The 21,550-nt window shown below is 33.8% G+C and overlaps 1 protein-coding gene across 4 annotated transcripts in view; it reads left to right on the top strand.

Moving 5' to 3' along the window:
- Positions 1–21,550, top strand: part of FSHR (follicle stimulating hormone receptor) — a 243,883-nt gene that overhangs the window by 56,815 nt on the left and 165,518 nt on the right. For all 4 annotated transcript variants that reach the window (XM_074286803.1, XM_074286805.1, XM_074286804.1 and 1 more), the window contains exon 2: positions 10,294–10,365. In XM_074286803.1, the coding sequence (XP_074142904.1) occupies positions 10,294–10,365 (72 nt within the window). The remainder of the gene's footprint in view (positions 1–10,293; positions 10,366–21,550) is intronic.

Below are 21,550 nucleotides of genomic sequence, written 5' to 3'. Positions count from 1 at the left end.
GATTATTAAATCAAGTCTTCAAAAAGATCATAGTACTTTAAAAGAAAAGATCATAGTACTTTAAAAGTAAAATTGGCCAAATGGAATAGGAGGTACAAAAAAGGAGTTAACAAAAGAAAATAAGTCTTTAAAAATTAGAATTGGGCAAATGAAAGATGATGAGTATGAAACACCAAGAATCAAAGAAAATAAGAAGAATGAAAAAAAAAACCAGAAATGTAAAATATTTCATTGAAATGTAAAATACTTCATTGGAAAATAGTCAACCTAGAAAACAGATCCAGCAGAGATAATTTAAGAATTATTAGACTACCTGAAAGCCATGATCAAAAAAAAAAAAAAAAAAAATGCTTAAACAATATCTTTCAAGGAATTATCAGGGAAAACTACTTGATTACAATCAAGAATCAACTATCCAGCAAATTGAGCATTAATCTGTTAGGGGAAAAGATGGATTTCAATGAAAGAGGGGACCTTTAAACTTTCCTGATGAAAAGACCAGAGCTGAACAGAGAATTCAATCTTCAAATTCAAGATTTAAGAGAAGCATAAAAATATAAACAGAAAAAAAAAATGTTATTCACTAAAAACAAATCGTTTATATCCCTACAAGGGAAGATGATATTTGTAACCCGTTAGAAGTTTATCCCTATTAGGGACTTGGAAAGAGTATAGAGATTATGGATTTAAGTTAACGTGATGATATAAAAAGTTAAAGAGTGAAAAAAAGAATTGTATTAGAATAGGAGGAAATTGGGAAACAATATATTACATCACAGGAAGAGATACAAATAATCTATCACAGTAGAGGGAAAGCAAAGAGGAGATAAGTCCTATTTGAACCTTATTCTCATTGGATTTGGCTCAAGAAGGGAATAATGTACACACAGATGAATATAAAAATTAATCTTATCCAAAAGGGAAATGAGAACTAAAAGGGGGAAGAAGGGATAGAAATATTAAATGCATCATTTTCAGATCATGATATGATTTTTTTAAATGTACAATAAAAGCCATGAAAAAATAAATTAAAAAGTAATTGGAAATTAAATGATATCATCTTAAAGAATGAGTTTGTCAAATAACAAATCATAAAAACAATTGATAATTTCATCAAAGATAACCACAAAAATTATATATAACATACCAAAATGTAGCTAAAATATTTTTAGAGAAAATTTTGTATCTCTAGATGCTTACAGGAATAAAATACAGAAAGAAGAGATGGATGAATAGGACATGCCACTTAAAAAAAAAGAGAGAAAGAGAGGAAAAAAATAAATTAAAATTTTCCAATTAAATGCCAAATTATAAATCCTGAAAATAAAAGAAGAGATTAATAAAATTGAAAATAGTAAAACTATGGAACTAGTAAGTAAAAATAAGAGTTGGTTTTATGGAGAAACCAAAAAAATAAGTAAATGATTGGCTAATTTAATTAAAAAGAAAGGAGAAAACCAAACTATCAGGATCAAAAATGAAAAATGGAAATTTACCACCAATCATGAGAAAATTAAAGGTATAATTAGGAGCTATTTTGCCCAACTGTATGCCAATAAATCTGACAAAGTGAAATGTTTGAATATTTATAAAAATGTAAATTACCCAGATTAACAGAAAAGGAAATAAAATACTTAAATAGCCCAGTCTTAGAAAAAGAAACTGAAAAATCCATCAATGAACTCCCTAAGAAAAAATCTTTAAGGTCAAATGAATTTACAAGCTAATTCTACCAAACATTTAAAGGACAATTAATTCCAATATTATAAAAAGTATTTGGAAAATAAATGAAAGAGTCTTCCAATTTCCTTTCATATGACATTAATACATGAACCAGAAAGAACAAAAACAGAGAAAGAAAATTATTGACTAATTTCCCCAATGAATGTTGATAAAAAATTTTAGAGAAAATTGCAAAGAGATGATAGCAATTTATCATCAGGATGGTTTATCACTATGACCAGGCAGGATTTTAGGATTGTAGGACTTGTTCAATATTAGGAAAATTATCAGCATAATTGACCATATTAATAAAAAATTATTTGATTTCACTAAAGCATAGACCAATATCTCACTCCCTATACCAAGATAAGTCAAAATGAATACTTGATTTAGATTAAAAACAGTGTTACCATAAGCAAATTTGGAGAGCAAGAGATACTATTCCTGTCAGATCTTTGGAGAAAGAAGGTGCCATTATTATCCCCATTTTACAGTTGGGGAAATTGAAGCAGAAAGACATGAAGTCATTTACTTAGTGTCACACAGCTAATAAGTATCTGAAGCTGGATTTGAACTCAGGACTTCCTGACTAAAGACCTAGTATTTTGTCTATTGTGTATCTAGCTGCCTTCAAGTAAGTAATGGGAGAATATGTGATACTGTGAACAGAACATTCCCTGGTTTTGGAGTCAGCAGACTTAGGTAAAAAGGATATGATTACCTACATGATCTTAGATAAGTCATTTGATATCTGGACCCCTGTTGCTTCATGTGAGTTGGTATTAGATGTCCTGTAAGGTCCTATTCTGCTCTAGATGAATGATTCTATGAATATTCTCTCCAAAATTCCATGTAACTCAACAGATCAACAAATATGTGTTAGACATTGGGGAATGGCATGAATCATGCACATTTCCATTTAATAATATGGAAATAACAAAAATTGGGGCCCTAAACTATTAAAAACTATGGGAGGAAGTAGGGAAGAAAAAGTACAATATGCATAGCTAATCTGGATGGTTTCAGCTTCTCTTTTTTCTTAGTGATTTTTGCTTATTCCTTTCCGATAGTCAGCTTGCATGACCACACTCTCAGATAGTTAATTATGAAAACTCTAACCTAAGAGTAGAAAGGTAAAACCCTTATAATTTAGTAGAAAGACCACCATGTTTTGCAAGCATTATTTCCATTAATTTTTTAACTCATATGCATTATTAAAGAATGCATTTGTTGATGTCATTTACATTTGGGATATTATTAAAAGGTAGTTTTCAACTGGCAATTTTCCAAGTAGTTGAATGAGCTTTTTTAAGGTTCTTTTAAACTCTCTCCCTTAAGCCAAACAAGGAAATTGAATTTGGCCAAGAATGAATGGATTTCCAGTTCATTACAGAATGGGAGAGCTTTCAAGGAAATCCAGAAGTTTCTAAAAACCCTGAAATATCTTGGAAGGGAAATTAGGATGCCTGTGACAGTGGAAAAATCCATTCTCAGAGCTATCTCAATGTCTTGTGCTTCCTTAGGGAAAATATATCATCTCTCTATGTTCATCTGTGAAATGAGGTGAAAAGTTCCCAAGCTTAAGGAAGGTCTGATGATGCAAATGATGTAACATCCATCTGAGAAATATGGTTCCTTTTTAATTCAAGGTAAAATAGGTTATAACACAATTCCAATTAACCAAAATCTCCTATTAATTAACAGTCTTTGACCTCAAAGAGTTTTTAGGAGATACATGGTTCAGGTAAGTAAATAAAAATATATTCAAAATTATATATGGGACATATACCTACTGACACACACACACACATACACACGCATCTTAGCTTTCAACAGAAAAGAGCAATGATAACAAAACCAAGTAAAAATTTGGAATTCAATCCAAAATACAACTTGAAGAATATGCCCTAGAAATTAGTTTCAAATCAGTGTCCCAAATTTATTTCTCTATTTGCCAGCTTACAAGAGATGTGATATTCAGAATAATGATTTAAAGGACCTGCATGAAACTAATTACTGAAAAAAATAAATTATATTCAGTAGTCACAGAGCTGTTCTGAAAAGGGTCTTGGAAATTTAATAGAATTTTCCACCAAAGCTGAAAAAGGAAGGCATCTTGGGCTAGCCAAACAATTTCAGTAGAATTGCTATTGAATTTCTGGGAGTAAGATAGGAAACAGAGGAGGAGGAAGATGACTATTGGTCACTAAATCATTAATGTCATTTCAATCCAACATTGGTCACACAATCCAGGAAGTTTTGCCCAGACTCCTTAAGAAATGATACTAGAAAGTCAAAGGTAAGAGGAAAGGTGAATTTGAAGGAACTTCAGAGACCCTTCTAACAGAGTTAGTTTAATAAAAGAGTAGAGAAGAAGCCAACTACATGTGATTTAAAAGTAAATCCAGTAAGGAACAAGGCAAATGGAGACAAGGGGAGAAGAGAGAGAATCCAGTGCAACAACCAATATATTTATTAAGAGATGCTTTTTATCATAGCGAAAGCCCCAACATTTTCCCATGAATTAGTTTCAAATCTCACCTCTGACATTTGCCTTCTATATGAATATATTCAAATCACTTAATTTCTCTAAACTTGTTTTTCCCTCATCTATAAAATTATAATGCCTAACTCCTCAGAATTGTTATGAGATTTGCATGTATAAAACACTTTGCAAACTTTAAGTGTTAAATAACTGTCAGTTATTGTTCTGTGAAGCCAGATAGAACAAGACTAATCTTCATCTCACTGACAGCTTTTCAAATACTTGAGGCAGCTAGTATGGCCTCCCTAAGACTTATTTTCTCCAGATTAAACATTCCCAATTCCTTCAATTTATTTTCATACAGCATTATGATTTAGTATTGTTGTTCAGGATAGTGCTCTCTGTATATAAGAAGCATGATCTTCATCATTTTGTTCATCCTCCCCAAAACATTCTCTTGCCCCTCATACTCATTTTATCTGTTAATGAATCCCAGATCTTATTGATGGGATAGCACATCATAATTCTGTACATGCATTCTTGTTCTATGGGACTTTTGTTTAAAATTCTTTATTAGGATGTAACCAACTTGATGGGGATCCCTCCTCTAAATGCCTTGAATGTATGCACATCAATAAAACATTCTGTCCATGTGTTCTCCTTTATTCTTATACTTACATTTCAGGACACGTATCTCTTTTGTGAAACCTTTTACTTTGCTCTATATGTGAAATTCATCACTGATAATATGCTATATTTTATTTATGCTCATTATGAATGTCTCTATTTCCTTTTGGGAGAGCCACAATTTTGTTTTCTGGGAGATTATGGTATTCTTGACTTGCAGCCATATAGTATCCCTAAAAGAATAATTGTGTTAGCCAAGTGTGGTGACCCATACCTGTAATACCAGCTACTAAAGAGGCCGTGGCTGGCCCATATGCTAAGCTTGGGAATTCTGAGCTGAAGCTATTTATACAGATGCCAGCACTAAGTTTAGGATTGACATGGTGAACTTTGAAAGTGGGTAGCCACCAACATGCCTGAGGAGGGGAAGATAATAGGGGTTAAATCTCCTGAACAACATGGGAAGAGCCAAGTCTTTGAGGGGAAAAAATAATATCTATGTTAGAGGAATAGCATGTTCAATTCAGAGAGAAACTCAGGCTACTTGAAAGCACAGTACAATACAATACAATACAATCCCAAGTACAATACAACCTACTCTCTCTTTCTTAGTTCTGGACTCCATCTGCTGTCCACTTGAATTTTCTGTCATATCTATAACTTATATGCAAGAATATGCATATATACTTTATATATGTTAAATAGACAGGCATATGTGTATGTATATACACACATCAGTGTCACATATATACAAACAGATATAATGTATGTCTAGATAAATATAGACACATATAGCTATTTGTGCATGTATATAAATACATATGTGTATATGCATGTATCCTATATGTCTATATACTCTCTGTATTTATATGCATAAAATGTATGTATGTTTATATAATAGAGGTATAATCAGCCATGTATGTATATTATGTGTATGTGTGTATGAACATATGTCTAAATATTATATTATACCTTATTCTTATATGTGTGTATATATAATGTGTATCTGGATATATATATACAAATGTATATGTATATATGTAAAATACATATACATACACATAAATATCTGTCCATACAATTTCATATGACAATCTAGACATTAACCACTCTTTACTAACTCTTTGGTTTTTCCTAATTTGGTGGAGAAGTTGAACTCTGAATAATTATAGAGCTCATATAGTTGGCTCTGTAGTCCTCTAGGCCCTGGATGCTATGCTGATAACAGGTGACATCAAGTAATCTGGAAGAACCCCTCCCTTCCCTAAATATCTCACTTCATATCTAGGGCTCTAAAGGTTACTTGATTTCCTGTTAGATTTTCGAGGGCCCACTTAAATCTCATCTCCCCTCTGAAACCTTCCTTTACTGTCCCATCCCAGGTGGCTAGTATCTCCAAATTCTAACTTTACTTATATCCTGAACCAAACTGCAGATCGCTTAACTATTCCATAATTGTTTCATTTAGGCTTATTTTAGCTTCCTAACTTTGAAGAAAAAGGGGAGGTTGCATGGGCAATGTGATACAATATGTAATCTTATTCTTCAAGCTGCTTTACATTTTGTACCTTTTCAGTTCCTTTAGTTCTGTGTTGCAGCATTTTCTGGAGCAGTTTCTACAGAAATAAATTATAGTGATATTGAAAGTCTTTTTGTGTCCCTTGCCTGCTCTGTTACAGCCTATTTTAACCTAAATTCTTCTGCCGGTATTCCCTATCAGCCTCTCTCATTTAAAAAAAAAAGAGAAGGCATCCTATAGCTGAAGTACTGAATAAGAAGCCCAGAATAAATATTATTGTTCCTATTCAGGCTTTCCTTCTAGATACTGATTCAGGCAAGTTTTAGGTCAAATCAGAAACTGAGGCTCTTTTCTTTTTTAAATGAGTTTGGGACCAGCAATGCAAAGTGGAGTTTCACAAAGTCCAAGTACCATGTCATCTAAACCAGTGCCCAGTGAGTCAGAATCTCTTTCTCATTTCTTTTCTCTCTTCATTTCTTTCTCAATCAATTGAATTTCACAGATTCCAAGTATAGAACTAATCGTGGAAATAACATAATACTTTGCTTCTTTACCAAATACTGCCCTACACCCCCTGGAAATGAAGGAAATTTACCAGAATGTCAGAAATGTGACCTTGCCTAAAAACTAGAAGTCATCTTCCCTGCCTCCTCACACAAACCAATTATAGAAGCCATAGATTTAGGTTTGCCGCAGTCCTCCTGTCTTTAGTCTTCCTGGGATGGAAGTAAGCTATAAAAAATATCCTTTGAAGAAATCTCATTTGGATGCATAAGTATTGTGAAGGCTCTTTCTTTTTCTGTTTTAGTAGGGATATTGAATGACCATAGAATCATTCATTTACACAGGTCACAAATGTTGGATCTACGATGGGTCAAGAACTTAATCAATTCTTCTGCTCATTTTGAGGAAAGTTCCATGATTGGTATTGAAAGTGTTTCATTCACTAGCACAAAAATCTTTGATTTTCTCAACAATTCCTAATTATAGACAGAGTGTTTTTTTTTTTTTTAATAGACAAAATCATAGACTTGAAGTTAGGAGAGTTGTATTTGAATTCCCAAATATTTATTAGCTGGATAATAATAATCAAATCACTTAATCTCTATATACTTCAGTGTATTAATTTGTTTAAAAAATGGGCTTAATGACCTCTAAAATCCCTTTCAGCTAGAAATCTATTATTATATGATAAAGTTGATATATAAATGTTATTATTATAGGAGACACAATTCTATCTTGTTTATAATTCTGGTTGTTTACAAACAATTTAATCTGAAACAAGAAAATTCCATTCATTCCAATCAGGTTCATTTGAACAATGAAGGATTGTGTAGTTTCCTATCATTTTATGGTAGTATTTTTTAAGTCTATCTGACAGCAGACTCTAAAGAAAATACTCTTATTCTTATCTTACAGAGAGGGAAGAATTAAAACAAAAAGAAAGCTGAATCCTGTTTTACAGTGAAGTCAAGAGTGAAAAATATGGCTTGCCATACAGAAAAGTCAAGGACTTCCTATGTAGAGATTCCCCAAACATCACACTCAATACCTTTTCAGCTATGATACCTCTGGTTACAGAATCATCAAATCTTAAAGCTGGAAGGGACCTTTGAAATAATTCAAGAGGGCTTCTGAATCTAAGTGATCCTTTAAGGTTCAGCTTACATTGTACTTCTCTTTTTCCACTCTTAATTTTTTTTTTTTTTATTATGACGTTAATCATTCACAAGAAAAATTGCAGTACACACCCACACCCACACACGCACATATATACAATGTGGCTTATATGAAAAACTGGATTTCTGGTATATAGTTGATTTGACTATCTATATATCTACATGATCATGCCAACTCTATATGCATATAAATATGAATATGAGGGATTTAATAAAGTAGTAACAAAACTGCTCTATTTGTGTCCAATGATGTATTTTTTTGTTTTCTTCTATAATTTTTAAAAACATTTTATTGATGATTCTTTTATTTATACTATCAATTACTTAGCAACCATATATCTCTCCCCAGTAGAAGCTCTGTCTTGTGATAAATAAATATAGATTAGCAAACAAATTAACATTGATTATGCACAAGAACATGCATATTATTCTGATATTCTGAATCTCTCATCTACTACTGATGTCTATAATAGGAGAAGATATATTTCATCATTTGTCTTCTGAAATAACTATTATTTATTCCTTTGTTTAGAATTTTAGGGTCTTCATTTTGTTGTCCTTATTATGCAAATTGTTCTTCTGGTGCTGCTCATTTCACAATGCATCAGTTCATGCAAGTCTTCCAAGTTTTTCTGAGTATCGAATTCTTCCTTTTTATGATGCAACAATATTCTATTACATTCATACAATAATTTGGTTGCCTATTCACCAATTTGGGGGCAACATTTGGCATCTAGATTGTTGCAACTTCAAAAAATTATTCTTATATATATCTTTCCTCTGTCTTCCCTCTATTTTCAGTCTCCTCTAGGTATGGATCTAATGGTAACATATTTAGTCCAAGAGTAGGTACAGTTTAGTGACATTGTGGTTATAATTTTAGATTGCATTCCAGAGTGTATCAGTTGACGTCTCCATCAATAATGTACAAATGGCCTGCTCTATTATTTTTGGATATGAATTTCTCTAGCATTTTTGTGTATGGCAGAGGGAGAGAGAAGGGAACAGTACCACATTGTCCAAGTTCTGAGAATACTATACTCTTCTCTGTATGGAAACACCATTTCATACACACCTAATATCTATGGTTTCGTTTTAATCAGTAGTGTCCACAACGTTACACTCTATAAAGCCATTAAATCCTAAGAAGGGTGCATATAGCTGCTGCTTTTAAACATCCCTGTTCCCAATTCATGGTTGGTCATTTTCCCCACAGAGCATCTGTCTAGAGCTCTTGTACCTCTTGATGATTCAAACTCCAACATATCCAGGGGAAGACACAACAGGAACCCATTCTGATTTTGTATCTTTGTACTGTAGACACTTCTAGGAACTTATCACCATTCCTTCGTTTCAAGATCTCTGCTTTAGCATTTAGTATACCAGTTTTTTAAGGAAGTATCACATACATCTCATTGAAAATATCTGCATAAACTTAGGGAACAGCATAAGTCCTGTCCAGAAGCCCTTTGCACAGTGATGCATTTTACAAAAAAAAAAAAAAAAAATCAAAAACTAAAATTCCAAACTATGCACACCAAAGCCCAGTCCAACCAAACCAAAATTTGAATAAATATATTCTCTTTAATAATAATACAAATAACTGGATAGCACACCAAGCCTGGAGTCAAAAAGATCTGAATTCATACCATATCTGGCCACCAATGCTTACTACTTATGTGATGCTAGATAAGTCACATTTGCCTCAGTTCTCTCATCTGTAAAATGGGGAAAAAAACAGCATTCACTTCTCAAGATTATTATAAAGACCAAATAAGATAACAAGACAGTGCTTGGCACACAATAAATGTTATATAAATGTTAGCTTTTATTACTGTTATCATTATTATTATTATCATATACATGGGTATGTTTCTTAAAGTTACATCATAATACGGTTAAAACTCATAGTTTAGCAAGCCTGAAAGCACCATATAAATACTAACCACTATTATTAATACTAAATGAATGATTAGTGTTTGTATCAATAATACCAAATATAAAAATAGTCATTCATTTAGCTTCTTATTTTGCTTTCTGAGATAGCAGGGCCTTAACCATTTACTTGGCATTTGTCACAGACTGACTTGTATTATTAGCTCTCTTTCTTGATGTGGTCTCAGCTAAATTATAAAAGTTACCCCGAGGATAGGGAGCATACCTTTTCTTTATCTTTAACCCTGACAGTACTTAGCAAAGAGTCATCTTTGATTGAAAGTCAATGACTGACCTTTCTATCTGCTATTTTTCTCTCATTCTAGGAGATTTGTCCTCACCAAACTTCAAGTCATTCCACGAGGAGCATTCTCAGGATTTGGGGACCTGGAGAAAATGTATGTACCTGATTAAATTGCCATATTGTTAAGGTAGGCAATAGGTTGGCTGTTGTCTGGAATGGAGAAACATCTTGAGAGTAGGTCCCTGCTCTGTAACGAGGCAGTCAGGCTGGCTTGTTCCCAGAACAGGTTTTTCATCTAGTTAAAGATCTGTGAGAAATTGAAACAAGAGGAGATAATGCAGTGTTCCCAAACAGAGCTGTCACCAATACATCCGTACTGCTGTAAGAAATAGTGCTGGGATAAGGGTGTTTGGCCGGTCTACATTGTCAGCAAAATAAACAAACACAGGCCTGGTGTGAGTGTAAGCAAAGATGAATTATTTCAAAATGATGTGCTATACCTCCCCTGCCACCTTGGCAATTCTGCAAGAGAAGCAGAGAAGTGCCAGTCTATCTCTTTAGTTCTCTTTCTAATCTTATTGAACTCAGTTCATAAGTACATTGATTTAGAACTAGAGAGGATCTAAATGAGTCCAATTCCCTCATTTTACAGAGAAAGACATTGAGGCTCATAAGGGTTAAGTGATTTGCTGGTATTCAGCTTAAGAAGACATAAAGGTGAAGTTTTTCTGGCTCCACCTCTAGCACTTCTGCACTTTCCTAGACTATGCTAAGTTTCCATGTAATTGCTGTCAGAGGATAGGATTCCCTTGGGAGAAGAGGAAGGGAGCAGAAAATGGATATCAAAAAGTCATCACCTAAGCTTTCCCTACTGCCTTTCTCTACATCTGAGAGATTAAAACTCTTAACCTCAGAGTCTTATGAATTTTCTGCCCTTTTACATTAGTTGTATTACCTCTGACCTCCATGCCAGTTGAGTAGCAGTGTGGGAGAGAAAGGGAGAAAGGTCACCTTCTATTTCCACACATGTTCAGCATTCCTCTCCCGGTAATTGAATTTCCTCCCCCCTTTTTTTTTTTTTCTCCCAAGTACCTATCCTTATAGATTTTTAAAGAAGGAAAGGACCTTCTCACTAGGGTAATCTAATCTGCCTCATTTTGCAGATAAGGAAATCTAGACCCAATGAGGTAAAAGATTAGCCCAAGGCCAGATGACTAAAAGGAGAGACTCTGATTCAGTTATTTCATCTCCACCTTTAGATACCCAACCCTCACACCTCAGAGATTTTTCAGTTTCCTTCTAGCACATTCCATTAGTTCTCCCTAATTTTCTGGTGCCAGATAAAATCCTTAAATTTCCACACATAGAAAATAACATTGACATAAAGAAAAATGGGTGGTATAAATTCACCACAATTTACACCACAACAAAGGGAAGCACATCATATTCTCTTCCCAATGTTTTCTATCTTTAGTTTAACAGAGCAGAGAATAGTTTCTCCTGAAATTCCCCCAAAGCTGACAGTATAAATGTGAGTTACATAAACCAAACCCTATGTGTCTACTAATTTCTATTCTTATTTGAAAATATTTTCCCCCTATTTGGCTATATTTTTAATTGACAGTAGTTTCTAACATATGAGTGCTGAAATGCCTTTGCTGGATGGGGGACAATGGGTAAGGAACATTGCATATAATGGCAGACTTTTTCAATATGTCAGTTTCATTAAACTATATCTTTCCTCTTTTTAAATTCTTGATTATATGGGAAGTCTCTTGGAAATTGAGTAAGAGGCCAGGGAAAAAATGAAAATGCAGATTTTAAAAAATATATCAGTAACATTTATTAAAAAAAAAAAAGATAAAATTTCTATGCTCTTTTAAAGTGTGAGGCATCATGGTATACTGGAAAGAACTGAATTTGGAATCAGAATCTGAATTTGAATCCTTCTTCTGCCACTTGCTTTCTGTGTTACCTTAGATAAGTAATTTTATATTTCTGGGACTCAATTTTCAATCTGTATAATGAGGAGGGTACAAGAAGGTCTCTAAAACCCCTTTTAGACCTAGATTTGTGATTGAATTGCTTTCAAGAAGAAAGTGTCCCTAAGCAATGCAAATTGAAAATATTTGTTTAAATTTGCATCATCAAAGATTGAGTTTACTTTGGGTGGCCACAGTAGTGAAGCTACTAAACCTAATCTTTGTTTTCCAAGATTAGAGAGATAAAGTTAAATATTCTCTTCCCAGATATTGCCTTCAGGGATTTAAGAGGATCTCCAACTCAATTTATTCTTAACCAGGAATGGAATTGCTACAGTAGAGGGCTCTAAATGCCATCAAAAATGGCAGATTAAATGGAGGGGCACCTAATATTTTTTTCTGATGAGGAAGAGAAACAGAGAGTCTTATTAGCAGATAGACTTTCCCAGTTATATGTGTTTCTCTTTTCATGAAGATTAAATTTTTGTTTTTCCTTCCTTTCCCAGTATTTTTTTTTTTTTTTTAATAATTATATACCTCAATGCTGGGTTTACTGTTATTTAAGGGAAAAGACAAATTTCAGAGTTAGAAAATCACCAAAACCTAGAAGTCATGAATCCTGCCTTACTAGCTGTGCCACTCTAGACAAATTACTTAATCTCTCTATACTTCAGTTTCCTAATCTGTAAAATGGGCACAATAATACTACCTACTTCTCTGGATTATTGTGAGGATTAAATAATATTTGTATAGCACTTTGCAAATCCTAACATGGTATATAAATGTTACCTATTATCTTTATAGGTAAATAATAACGAAATTAGGAACACAGTTCCTATTTAATAATAACACAGTTAGGAAGTAAGACAGTATGAGAGAAGACCTCTGTCTAGATCATAGAATTAAATAAAGGAATTTGTTGTCATTTAGTTCAACTTCCTCCTCTCAGCATAGGATAAAATGAATATACAAAGGTCTCTGAGGTCCAGTGCACAGAAGAAATTACTATGACCTGGGGTGATTAGGAAAGCAAGAGATAGCCCTTCAGCTGGATTTTTTAAAATGGTCAGGATTTAGACTAGCAGAGAGGAGCATAAAGACTATTCCAGAAGAGAGTCCAGAGATAAAAGGAATGAAGTTCCAAGGGATCCACATTCAAAAACTTCTAAGTACACTTTAAGGTTGTCTATTTTTGGAGAGCAGGGAATAACCATTCTCCCCAGGGATTCTATTTGTCAAAGCCTGAACATATAATTTTTTTGTCTAAAAATCAGTGGCAAAAAACAGTAATGAATTAAATTAAATTAATTTTTTTTTTCCAATGGTCTTCTATTTCCTATAAGATATAATTAAAATACTTTATCCTTGAATTTAATGCAGTGGTACAGTGGATAGAGCACTGAGTTGAGGTCTAGAAGATTTCAGTTCAAGTTTTATCTCAAAGATTTGGTGACCTTGATTAACCTCTTCCTACTTCAAGTTTCTCAACTGTAAAATGGTAATAACAGCACCTAGCTCACAGATTGTAGTGAAGATTGAATGAATTATTTATAAAGCATTATTAGCATACCTGGTACATAGTAGGTAGTATTTAAATGCTTATTCCCTTCCTCTTCCTTTCTTACACATCCAACCTACTTTCCTAGACATTTCACATTATTCCCCTACTTATAGTATATAGTAATACAATTTTCTGTGGAGGCAAAATAATTTAGTGGATAGGACATTGAGCTTGATTATAGAGAACAGAATCCAAATTTTGTCATGGGCATTTCCATATAGCTGTATGAACATGGACAGGTCATTTACTCTCTCTATGCCTCAATTTCCCATTTTATAAATGGGGATAATAAAAGTATATATACCGCAGTTATTAAGGATAGACTCTTCGATGGCAAATTTTTTATAAGTTATATAAATAATAGGTAGGAGGAAAAAGAGGAAGAGAGGGAAAAGGAGAAGAAGGAAGAAGAGAAGGAATAGTGTGGTAGTTATGGTAGTGGTAGTTAGCAGTAGCAGTACTGGTAGTAGTAAAGTAGTTGTAATGGGGCTGGTAGTGGTAGCAGTAGTGGTGGTAGTAGTACTAGTAGTAGTGGTAGTCATAAATTTGCTTAATGAACTAGAAGTGATTTGTCCAGCCATCCTGTGTCAAAAGTAGGTCTTGACACTGGTGTCCTTTGTTGAAGTTGGGAAAGGACCCCAAAAGTTTGCAATTACAGACCAGTGTCGCAGGGTGTCTCAAAAGAATTTGCAGTCTTGAACCCATTTTCTTGTCAAGGGGCAAAGTTTATTGTAATTGTAATGCCAATTACAAGCAGACTAAATTCCAAGAGAATACAGCAGAGAAACAGAAGGGAAGACACACATTTATCCAGGTTTCTATCATTGACATGCTAATTCTATGGCCCAGAGGAATGATCTCTGGGAATCTGGTTCTCAGTGATCAGATTATCAATGACCAGATTATCAATCAGCAATGAACTGAGGAGTGGTCTATTCAAAATCAGACAGATTGGGCATGGCAGTTTCCTGAGACAGACTCCAAAGCTAGAACCAAAGGAGAAGATTTAGGATTACTGACTTATTGTTAGAACAGAAGCCCCCCCCCCAAAAAAAAAAATTAGGAGACCACAAAATCATTGCTATATTATATCATCCTCAACTCTAAGGTTAGCTCTTTCCAATACACTTAGCTTGCTTTTGTTACTACCTCTTGCAACAATGAACAAATAAGAAATTGGATACAAAATGCTTTATAAATCTTATTACTCTATACAAATGTTGGCTAATAATATTCATAGACAAACTGCAGTGAGAGCTATTCCCTTTCTTAGTCTCCCCTTTCCTGCATTCAGACAGTCTCTCTGGTTTTATTTTTCTCTCTGGTTTTATTTTTCTTTTTTATTTCTATTTTTTCTATTTATTCTATTTATTTCTCAGAATTTCTGAGTTTCTGAATTGTGTCAGTTTTCCCTTCTGTAAAATGGGATTAATCACATGATTAATCACAAGGACTAGTGTGGAATGATTGGATCTTAACAACATGCATTGCTTTTAGTAAGTGCTTTGAAGAAAGTTTACCATTGGTTGAATTTGAAGGAAATAAGAGCTAGCATGTATAGAACTCATGCAGATTGTTTTGTATGGGCAATCTCATTTGATGGTCCAAGGAGGTCTTAGTTAGTTAAAATGCAGCACAGGCAGCCATTAATTTGGTCAATAAGTCCTTCTGTGGCAACATTTATCAAGAGTTAACAAGAAAAAGGTTATTTTTTATAGAGTTGGGACCAGGGATCCCTCCTATTATCAACAAAATGATGGCCATGCTCACTTTCCATGTTGGTTGTGTGACTGCTACCTTCCTGCTGACAGAGCTCCTCTTTGCAATGGTTAGAGACTTGGGGGAAAGGGAGCATAAAACCCTTTGCAATGGGAAGTGGCTTTGCAAAGTGCCCTGTAAACTGTTTACATTGTCTTTAATTACTTAGGAGCCATATGTCAGCTTGGTATAAAGTGAAAAGATTACACTGAATAGGGGGGAGATAAGTGACAACATAGTGATTTATCATTAACCAGAAAAATTATATATGGAAATGAGTGCAATTTAAAAACACATCGATGGGCTATTATACCACTGGAGGGGGGAAAGAAAGCCAGTTTGTAACAAAATATCTTTGAAAATAGGAATGTGATGAATATGTAAATGAAACCAATCAACATCAGCTGAGATATGGTATATGCAGATGAGGCGGCAGTGAGCCAAAATGTGAAATTGCTCCCAAACCATAAATATGAACCATATAAAATTCATTTGAAATATTCATGATAACATAAGGACAAAAAATATAATCAAGTGATTTATTTGCATATAAAAATGGAACACTCCTCTCAATTCCCTCCCTTCAACACCATTCCTGACTCAACCTCCCCTCCTAGAAGATAATTTGAAGAAAAAAAGGGAGGAGGGAGTATAAAGAAGGGTAGTTAAAAGGAAGTAAGTTTATTATTGGGACTGTTACTTGTTGCACAGTTTTTTGGTTTTTTTGTTTTTTCAGTCGTATCTTACTCTTCATGGCTCCATTTGGAGTTTTCTTGTCAAAGAAACTGGAGTGGTTTCCTCTCCAACTCACTTTAAAGAGGAGGAACTGAAGCAAAGTTAAATGACTTGCTCAAGGTCACACAGCTAGTGAGACTGGATTTAAACCCACAAAAGTAATCTCCCTGATTTCAGGTCCAACAGTCTGTATACACTGTACTACCTCATTTCCATGACAGGTGATTGGTCCCATTAAAAAGTTAAACAGCCTCTCAAAAACACTATTTCAGAGCTCCTCAACCAATTTGGACTACCCCAAACAAAGAATAAACATACAAATCATTGCATAAGAAGATCAGGTGGCTATGAAACACTTAAAAGATAAAAGATTAAAGTACCAGAAATATTTTCAGATTCCGTTTTTTGCCTTTAGGAGGATTTAAGTGATTAATTAGCTGCCTGACTTTGAATAAATCACTTTTCTACAGAAGTCACTTTCCTAATATCTAAAAAAAAAAAAAAAGAAGGGATCTAGATTTGATGATATTTTTCATTTCTAAAATTTTATCAATCATTAGTCAATCTTCTAACCCAATTGTGGGCCATGCTCCAGGATGATATATATCACCAATCACTCAAAACCACAGCTCATGATCCTTCACCAATGTTTCTTTCACTTTTCAAGAAAACATACTAAATCTAAAAAAATAAAATAAGATAAAAAAACATTTAGCTCAACACTGCTCCAAAATGACTGATAAGGGGCAATTCTTCCATAGCCTTCCATGTGACTAATGGGAAGGGGAACACACAGAACATATCTAGAGAGAAGATACACGTGTAGGGAATACACATGGCCAAGGTAACATGTGGCAAAATTAGAGATTGTATAGGGAACATATGTAGCCAGGGAATCTCATATTCCCCTGGCTCATAATTCCCAATGAAATCCCTCTCTACTTGTTTCTCTGTTAAGATATTTTTGTCCTACTATGCTAATGTCATCAGGTCTCAGGCTCCATATTGGCTTATTTTCTCCATGGTGCTGCCATTTGTTGGTATCAATGCCAGGTTACTTGTTGCCAAAGACCCTACTGCTCGCACCTAAAGGTTCTCCAACTAAAAACAGTTGCTATATGGCCTCTTCCCTTCATCCTCTAGATAGGGGAAGGGTCTCAACTCTTTATGCTCATAGTCCAGGAGTTATATCAAATCTGATTATTCATATTGACAACTATAACCAGCCTTTGCACTCTAACCCTTCAGCCTCATCTTTGAATTAGTGTGAAAAAATGTCTAATTCTTCTATAAATTCCCATGGTGGTTTTGCTCCATGTAAATTAAGCTGGAAGCTTCACTTGGAAAGCTGAAAAGGATTGTCTGGAGTTGACAACTTTAATTTTGCTTTCCTCCAGTCATAAAGTCATTGTGTTCCCTATAAAGCTTTGATTTCATAGACAAAGAAGAAATAGGTCATATTTCTAGAAAATTATTATTTTTTAAAAGAGCTAACATAGGAATGTAGGAGAAGGAGAAAAAAAGATTAAACTCCTCAATCCTAGAAAAAAATTTAGAAAGATAAATTTTATAGTAAATGGTTCTTGAATGTTTTGGAAACATGAATGATTTTTGCCAGTTGGAAGATTCTCTCCACTGACATTGATTATAGTGCATCTGTGGTATACTAGATGCTATGAATTACTCTGGCCAAAACAAAGAACAGCTTTTGGCAGCTGACTTTTTGGTTATGAACTTCCCAGGTCTTAATTAGGTGAGCCTTTGGGTTACTGATCCAATTCATTTCCAGACCTGAAAAACAACATTGATATCACTTTGCTCAGAGGAAATGGGTTCAATTTCTGCCAGAGTCATTTCAGGGACCTGTATAGATAGCATTGGGCAAATCAAATAATCTCTCTTGATCTTTTCAATGATCTTATCTATAGAATGAGGAGCATACACTAAATGCCTTTTGAGATTCCTTATAACTCTAGTTCAGTGATCCTAAAATATTGAATCAATTAAAAAGGCATAGACCTATATTTCTTCTTTCTCACTCAAATTTGAAAAAGCAACCTGTCTATATAGTTTGTTTCCACTTAATCTCATCTTCTTTAAACCCCTTTCAATTTTGCTTCTGACCTCATTATTCAATTAAAATTATCCTCTCCAAAGTTATAATTTTTTCATTGTTAGCTCTAATAATGTCTTTATTGCCTTTAATATTAATACTCTTTCCTCCCACCTATATGCTTTCCTTTCTGAGTTTTCCTAGTATAACTCTCTCTTGGCTTTTCTCCTTAGTTACGTGTCCTCAGATCTTTTTACTCCATCATCATTTATGTCTTACTTAAAGGTATTCTCCAGGAATATATCCTAGAAACTTTTCTCTCTTCTAATTACCATCTCCATGCAGATGAATCCGAGATTCACATATCCAACCCCAAGTTCTCTCTTGCACTTCAGTCCCATATCACCAACTACCTATTAAATATTTAAAACTGAATGTCCCATAGATATCTCAAACTCAAATGTTAACCATAACTTATTGTCCTCAGACTCTCCCTAAAACACTTCTGTTTTGAACTTCTCAGTCACTTAAGTTTATAACTTCAAGGACATACATACTAGTATCCTCTTTTGCTCTCATCCCACAAATCCAGCCAGTTTCCAAATCTTATCATGTCTTTTTTCTACAATATTTTCATGATTTTACATCAATATTCCTTCAATATACTTAATTAGACAACATAATAAAGTAACTAACAATTGGTACACTTCCCCACAGCTTCCCACAACTTTGGTAGGAGAGGGAACATACAAAGAATGTTTATGAACATGGATTATATATTGAGAAGGCACACAGCCAGCATTCTGATTCAAGCATTCATCATCTTTTGCCTGTACTATAGAAATAACCTCCTAATTGATTTCTCTGCCTCAACTTCAGTCCATTCTCCACACAATAGCCAAAATGATCTCCCTAGAGCATCTGATCATGTCCTCTGCAGGGATTCCCCATTCCCTCTAAGATTAAATTTTAAGTCATTTGTTTAGTATTAGATTCTTCACAATCTGCTTCTACCTTACCTCTCCTGCCTTATTTCACGTTATCCCTTCCCACATACTTTATGATCCAGACAAATATGTCTTCCTTACACGTTATACCATTTTTCTATGTCTATGTCATTGCTTTGGCTGGCCCTCATTTCCAAAATGCATGCCTTCTTCACTTTCATGTCTTAGAATTGCTGATTTTCTTGAAAAGTTGGTAGAAATATCACCTACAGCATGAAGCCTTTTCTGGTCCCTGAGCTTTCTTCCTAACCACTTTCTACCTCCAAGTACATCACCTTCTGTCTTTTTTGTATGTGTGTGTGTGTGTGTGTGTGTGTGTGTGTGTGTGTGTGTGTGTGTTTTACTGTACCTCTATATAAGACTCTTGTCTTCCTCCATTAGACTTTTGGGGAGAAGACTGACTTTTGCTTTTTGTTTCCCAATGGTCTACCACAATGCTTGGCATATACTAGGTTCTTAATAAATATTGCTTGGTTGTTCAGTGTGGAAAGAAAAAAGGAGGTATTAAAAGTCTTTATTATTTGAATCCAAAAAAAAAAATGTTATTAGATAAGATAACAAGAAATTACAGTATTGACAGTATAATGAATGTGGCTGCTAATTCTATTACCCTCTATTACATGCTATGGTTCATATTCATGTTCATGTATAGATTCTGGGGCCATCCTGAAACTGTAGTCTGCGCTTGCAAAAACACAAATAAATTTCTATTTGTAATACCACACCTCTGATGATTTCTATTGTTCATCAAATGCCTGTCTTTGGCTGACAAAAACCACTTGTCAGTTAATATCTACAAAGATGGTAGAATAAATAATGAATTGATGAAATATTTTTCTTTTTTTGACAGATTTTGTTTTGACATAATCTCGTCCCAATAAATAATGCCCCACACTACCTGCCCTGAAAAAGTTAAGCAAACTTTTTTTTATTATTCAGTAATTATAGTGGACAAGAAAAGAGATTTTCTGTTTTAACGTTGACCACGTAGAACCAAAATTGGCATTATATTTGACCTAAATTTCATCTTTTCATATTGTCTTTATTTACATCATTATAGTTATTATGTATTTTGTTAGCCTTGTTCTGTCTTTGTTCATATATCTTCTCATTTTCATTTTTTGTTTCTAATACAATATTCCATTATGTTTGTATATTTGCATAGCTATTCACCAATCTATGGTGAATCTTATTACTCTTTCCATGAATATTTTGATAAATTTGAGACCTATCTTTCTCCCCTGGCCTCCTTGGGATAGGAACCAATGGAGCAAAAGACATGAACAATTTTATATATTTTTTCCATAAATCCAAATTTTCCATAATAATTATTCTGACAACTCCAAAAATAATATGTTGGTATACCTGTCCTCCATTAGTCACTCTGATGCTGACAATCTCTTTGTCATCATTGCTGGTTTAAAATAATTCTGCAGAGTTGTTTTAATTTGCACTTATTTTATTGTTAGTAATTTAGAACTTTTCTTCATATTGTTGTTGATAATTTGCATTTTAATGAATTGCATTTCTATTTAGCTTTCTGTCTCGAAGGCTAATTGCATGTTTAGGTAAGGACTTCTGTTTTTATTAGAACTATTAGCACAGAGAGAAGGGTGATATAATGAACTTGGAATGAGTAGAGTACAGGGTCCAAGTCCAACTCCTGACAACTCTTTATAATACTACACAAGTTGTTTATTCTCTATGAGCCTCCATTTTCTCATTAATGAAATAGGAAAATAATGCCTGAAGTACATAACTTATGAGATCAATATATGCAAATTATTTTGTGTCCCTAATGTTATCTTCATATTTTTATGTGTTAAAACCAGCTCCCTCCAAGTACAGGAAGTAGGATCCCTTTACTAAAGTCAAGGCTGAACTTAAGGCAGTGGTTTTAATGTTTATCTTTGTAAGTAAAAGACTAAGCATATATACAGTTCAGGAGTTTGCTCATTAGTCTTTCTTCATTATTTATTATTAGATCTCTAGCCAAGCTATACAACACTATACAACATTCAGAGAGTAGAAGGGATTAAAAAGTTAACAATTTTCAATCCACTCATATTTATTTTAGAACAAAGGTTCTTAAGCTTTCTTTTGTCTCATGGGAATCTTTGTCAGTCTGATAAAAATTATAGATCTTTTCTCAAAATAATGGTTTGCTGTTATGTTTTTTCTGCTTGATTTTAATAATTGAAGAAAATGCTAAAGTTCCGTTCCAAATTAGTGAAAATAAAGAG

The sequence above is a fragment of the Sminthopsis crassicaudata genome, chromosome 2, assembly GCF_048593235.1.
Source record: "Sminthopsis crassicaudata isolate SCR6 chromosome 2, ASM4859323v1, whole genome shotgun sequence".
Lineage (NCBI taxonomy): Eukaryota > Metazoa > Chordata > Mammalia > Dasyuromorphia > Dasyuridae > Sminthopsis > Sminthopsis crassicaudata.
Note: the sequence above shows the minus strand (reverse complement) of the source record. Positions and strands in the feature narration are given on the sequence as shown.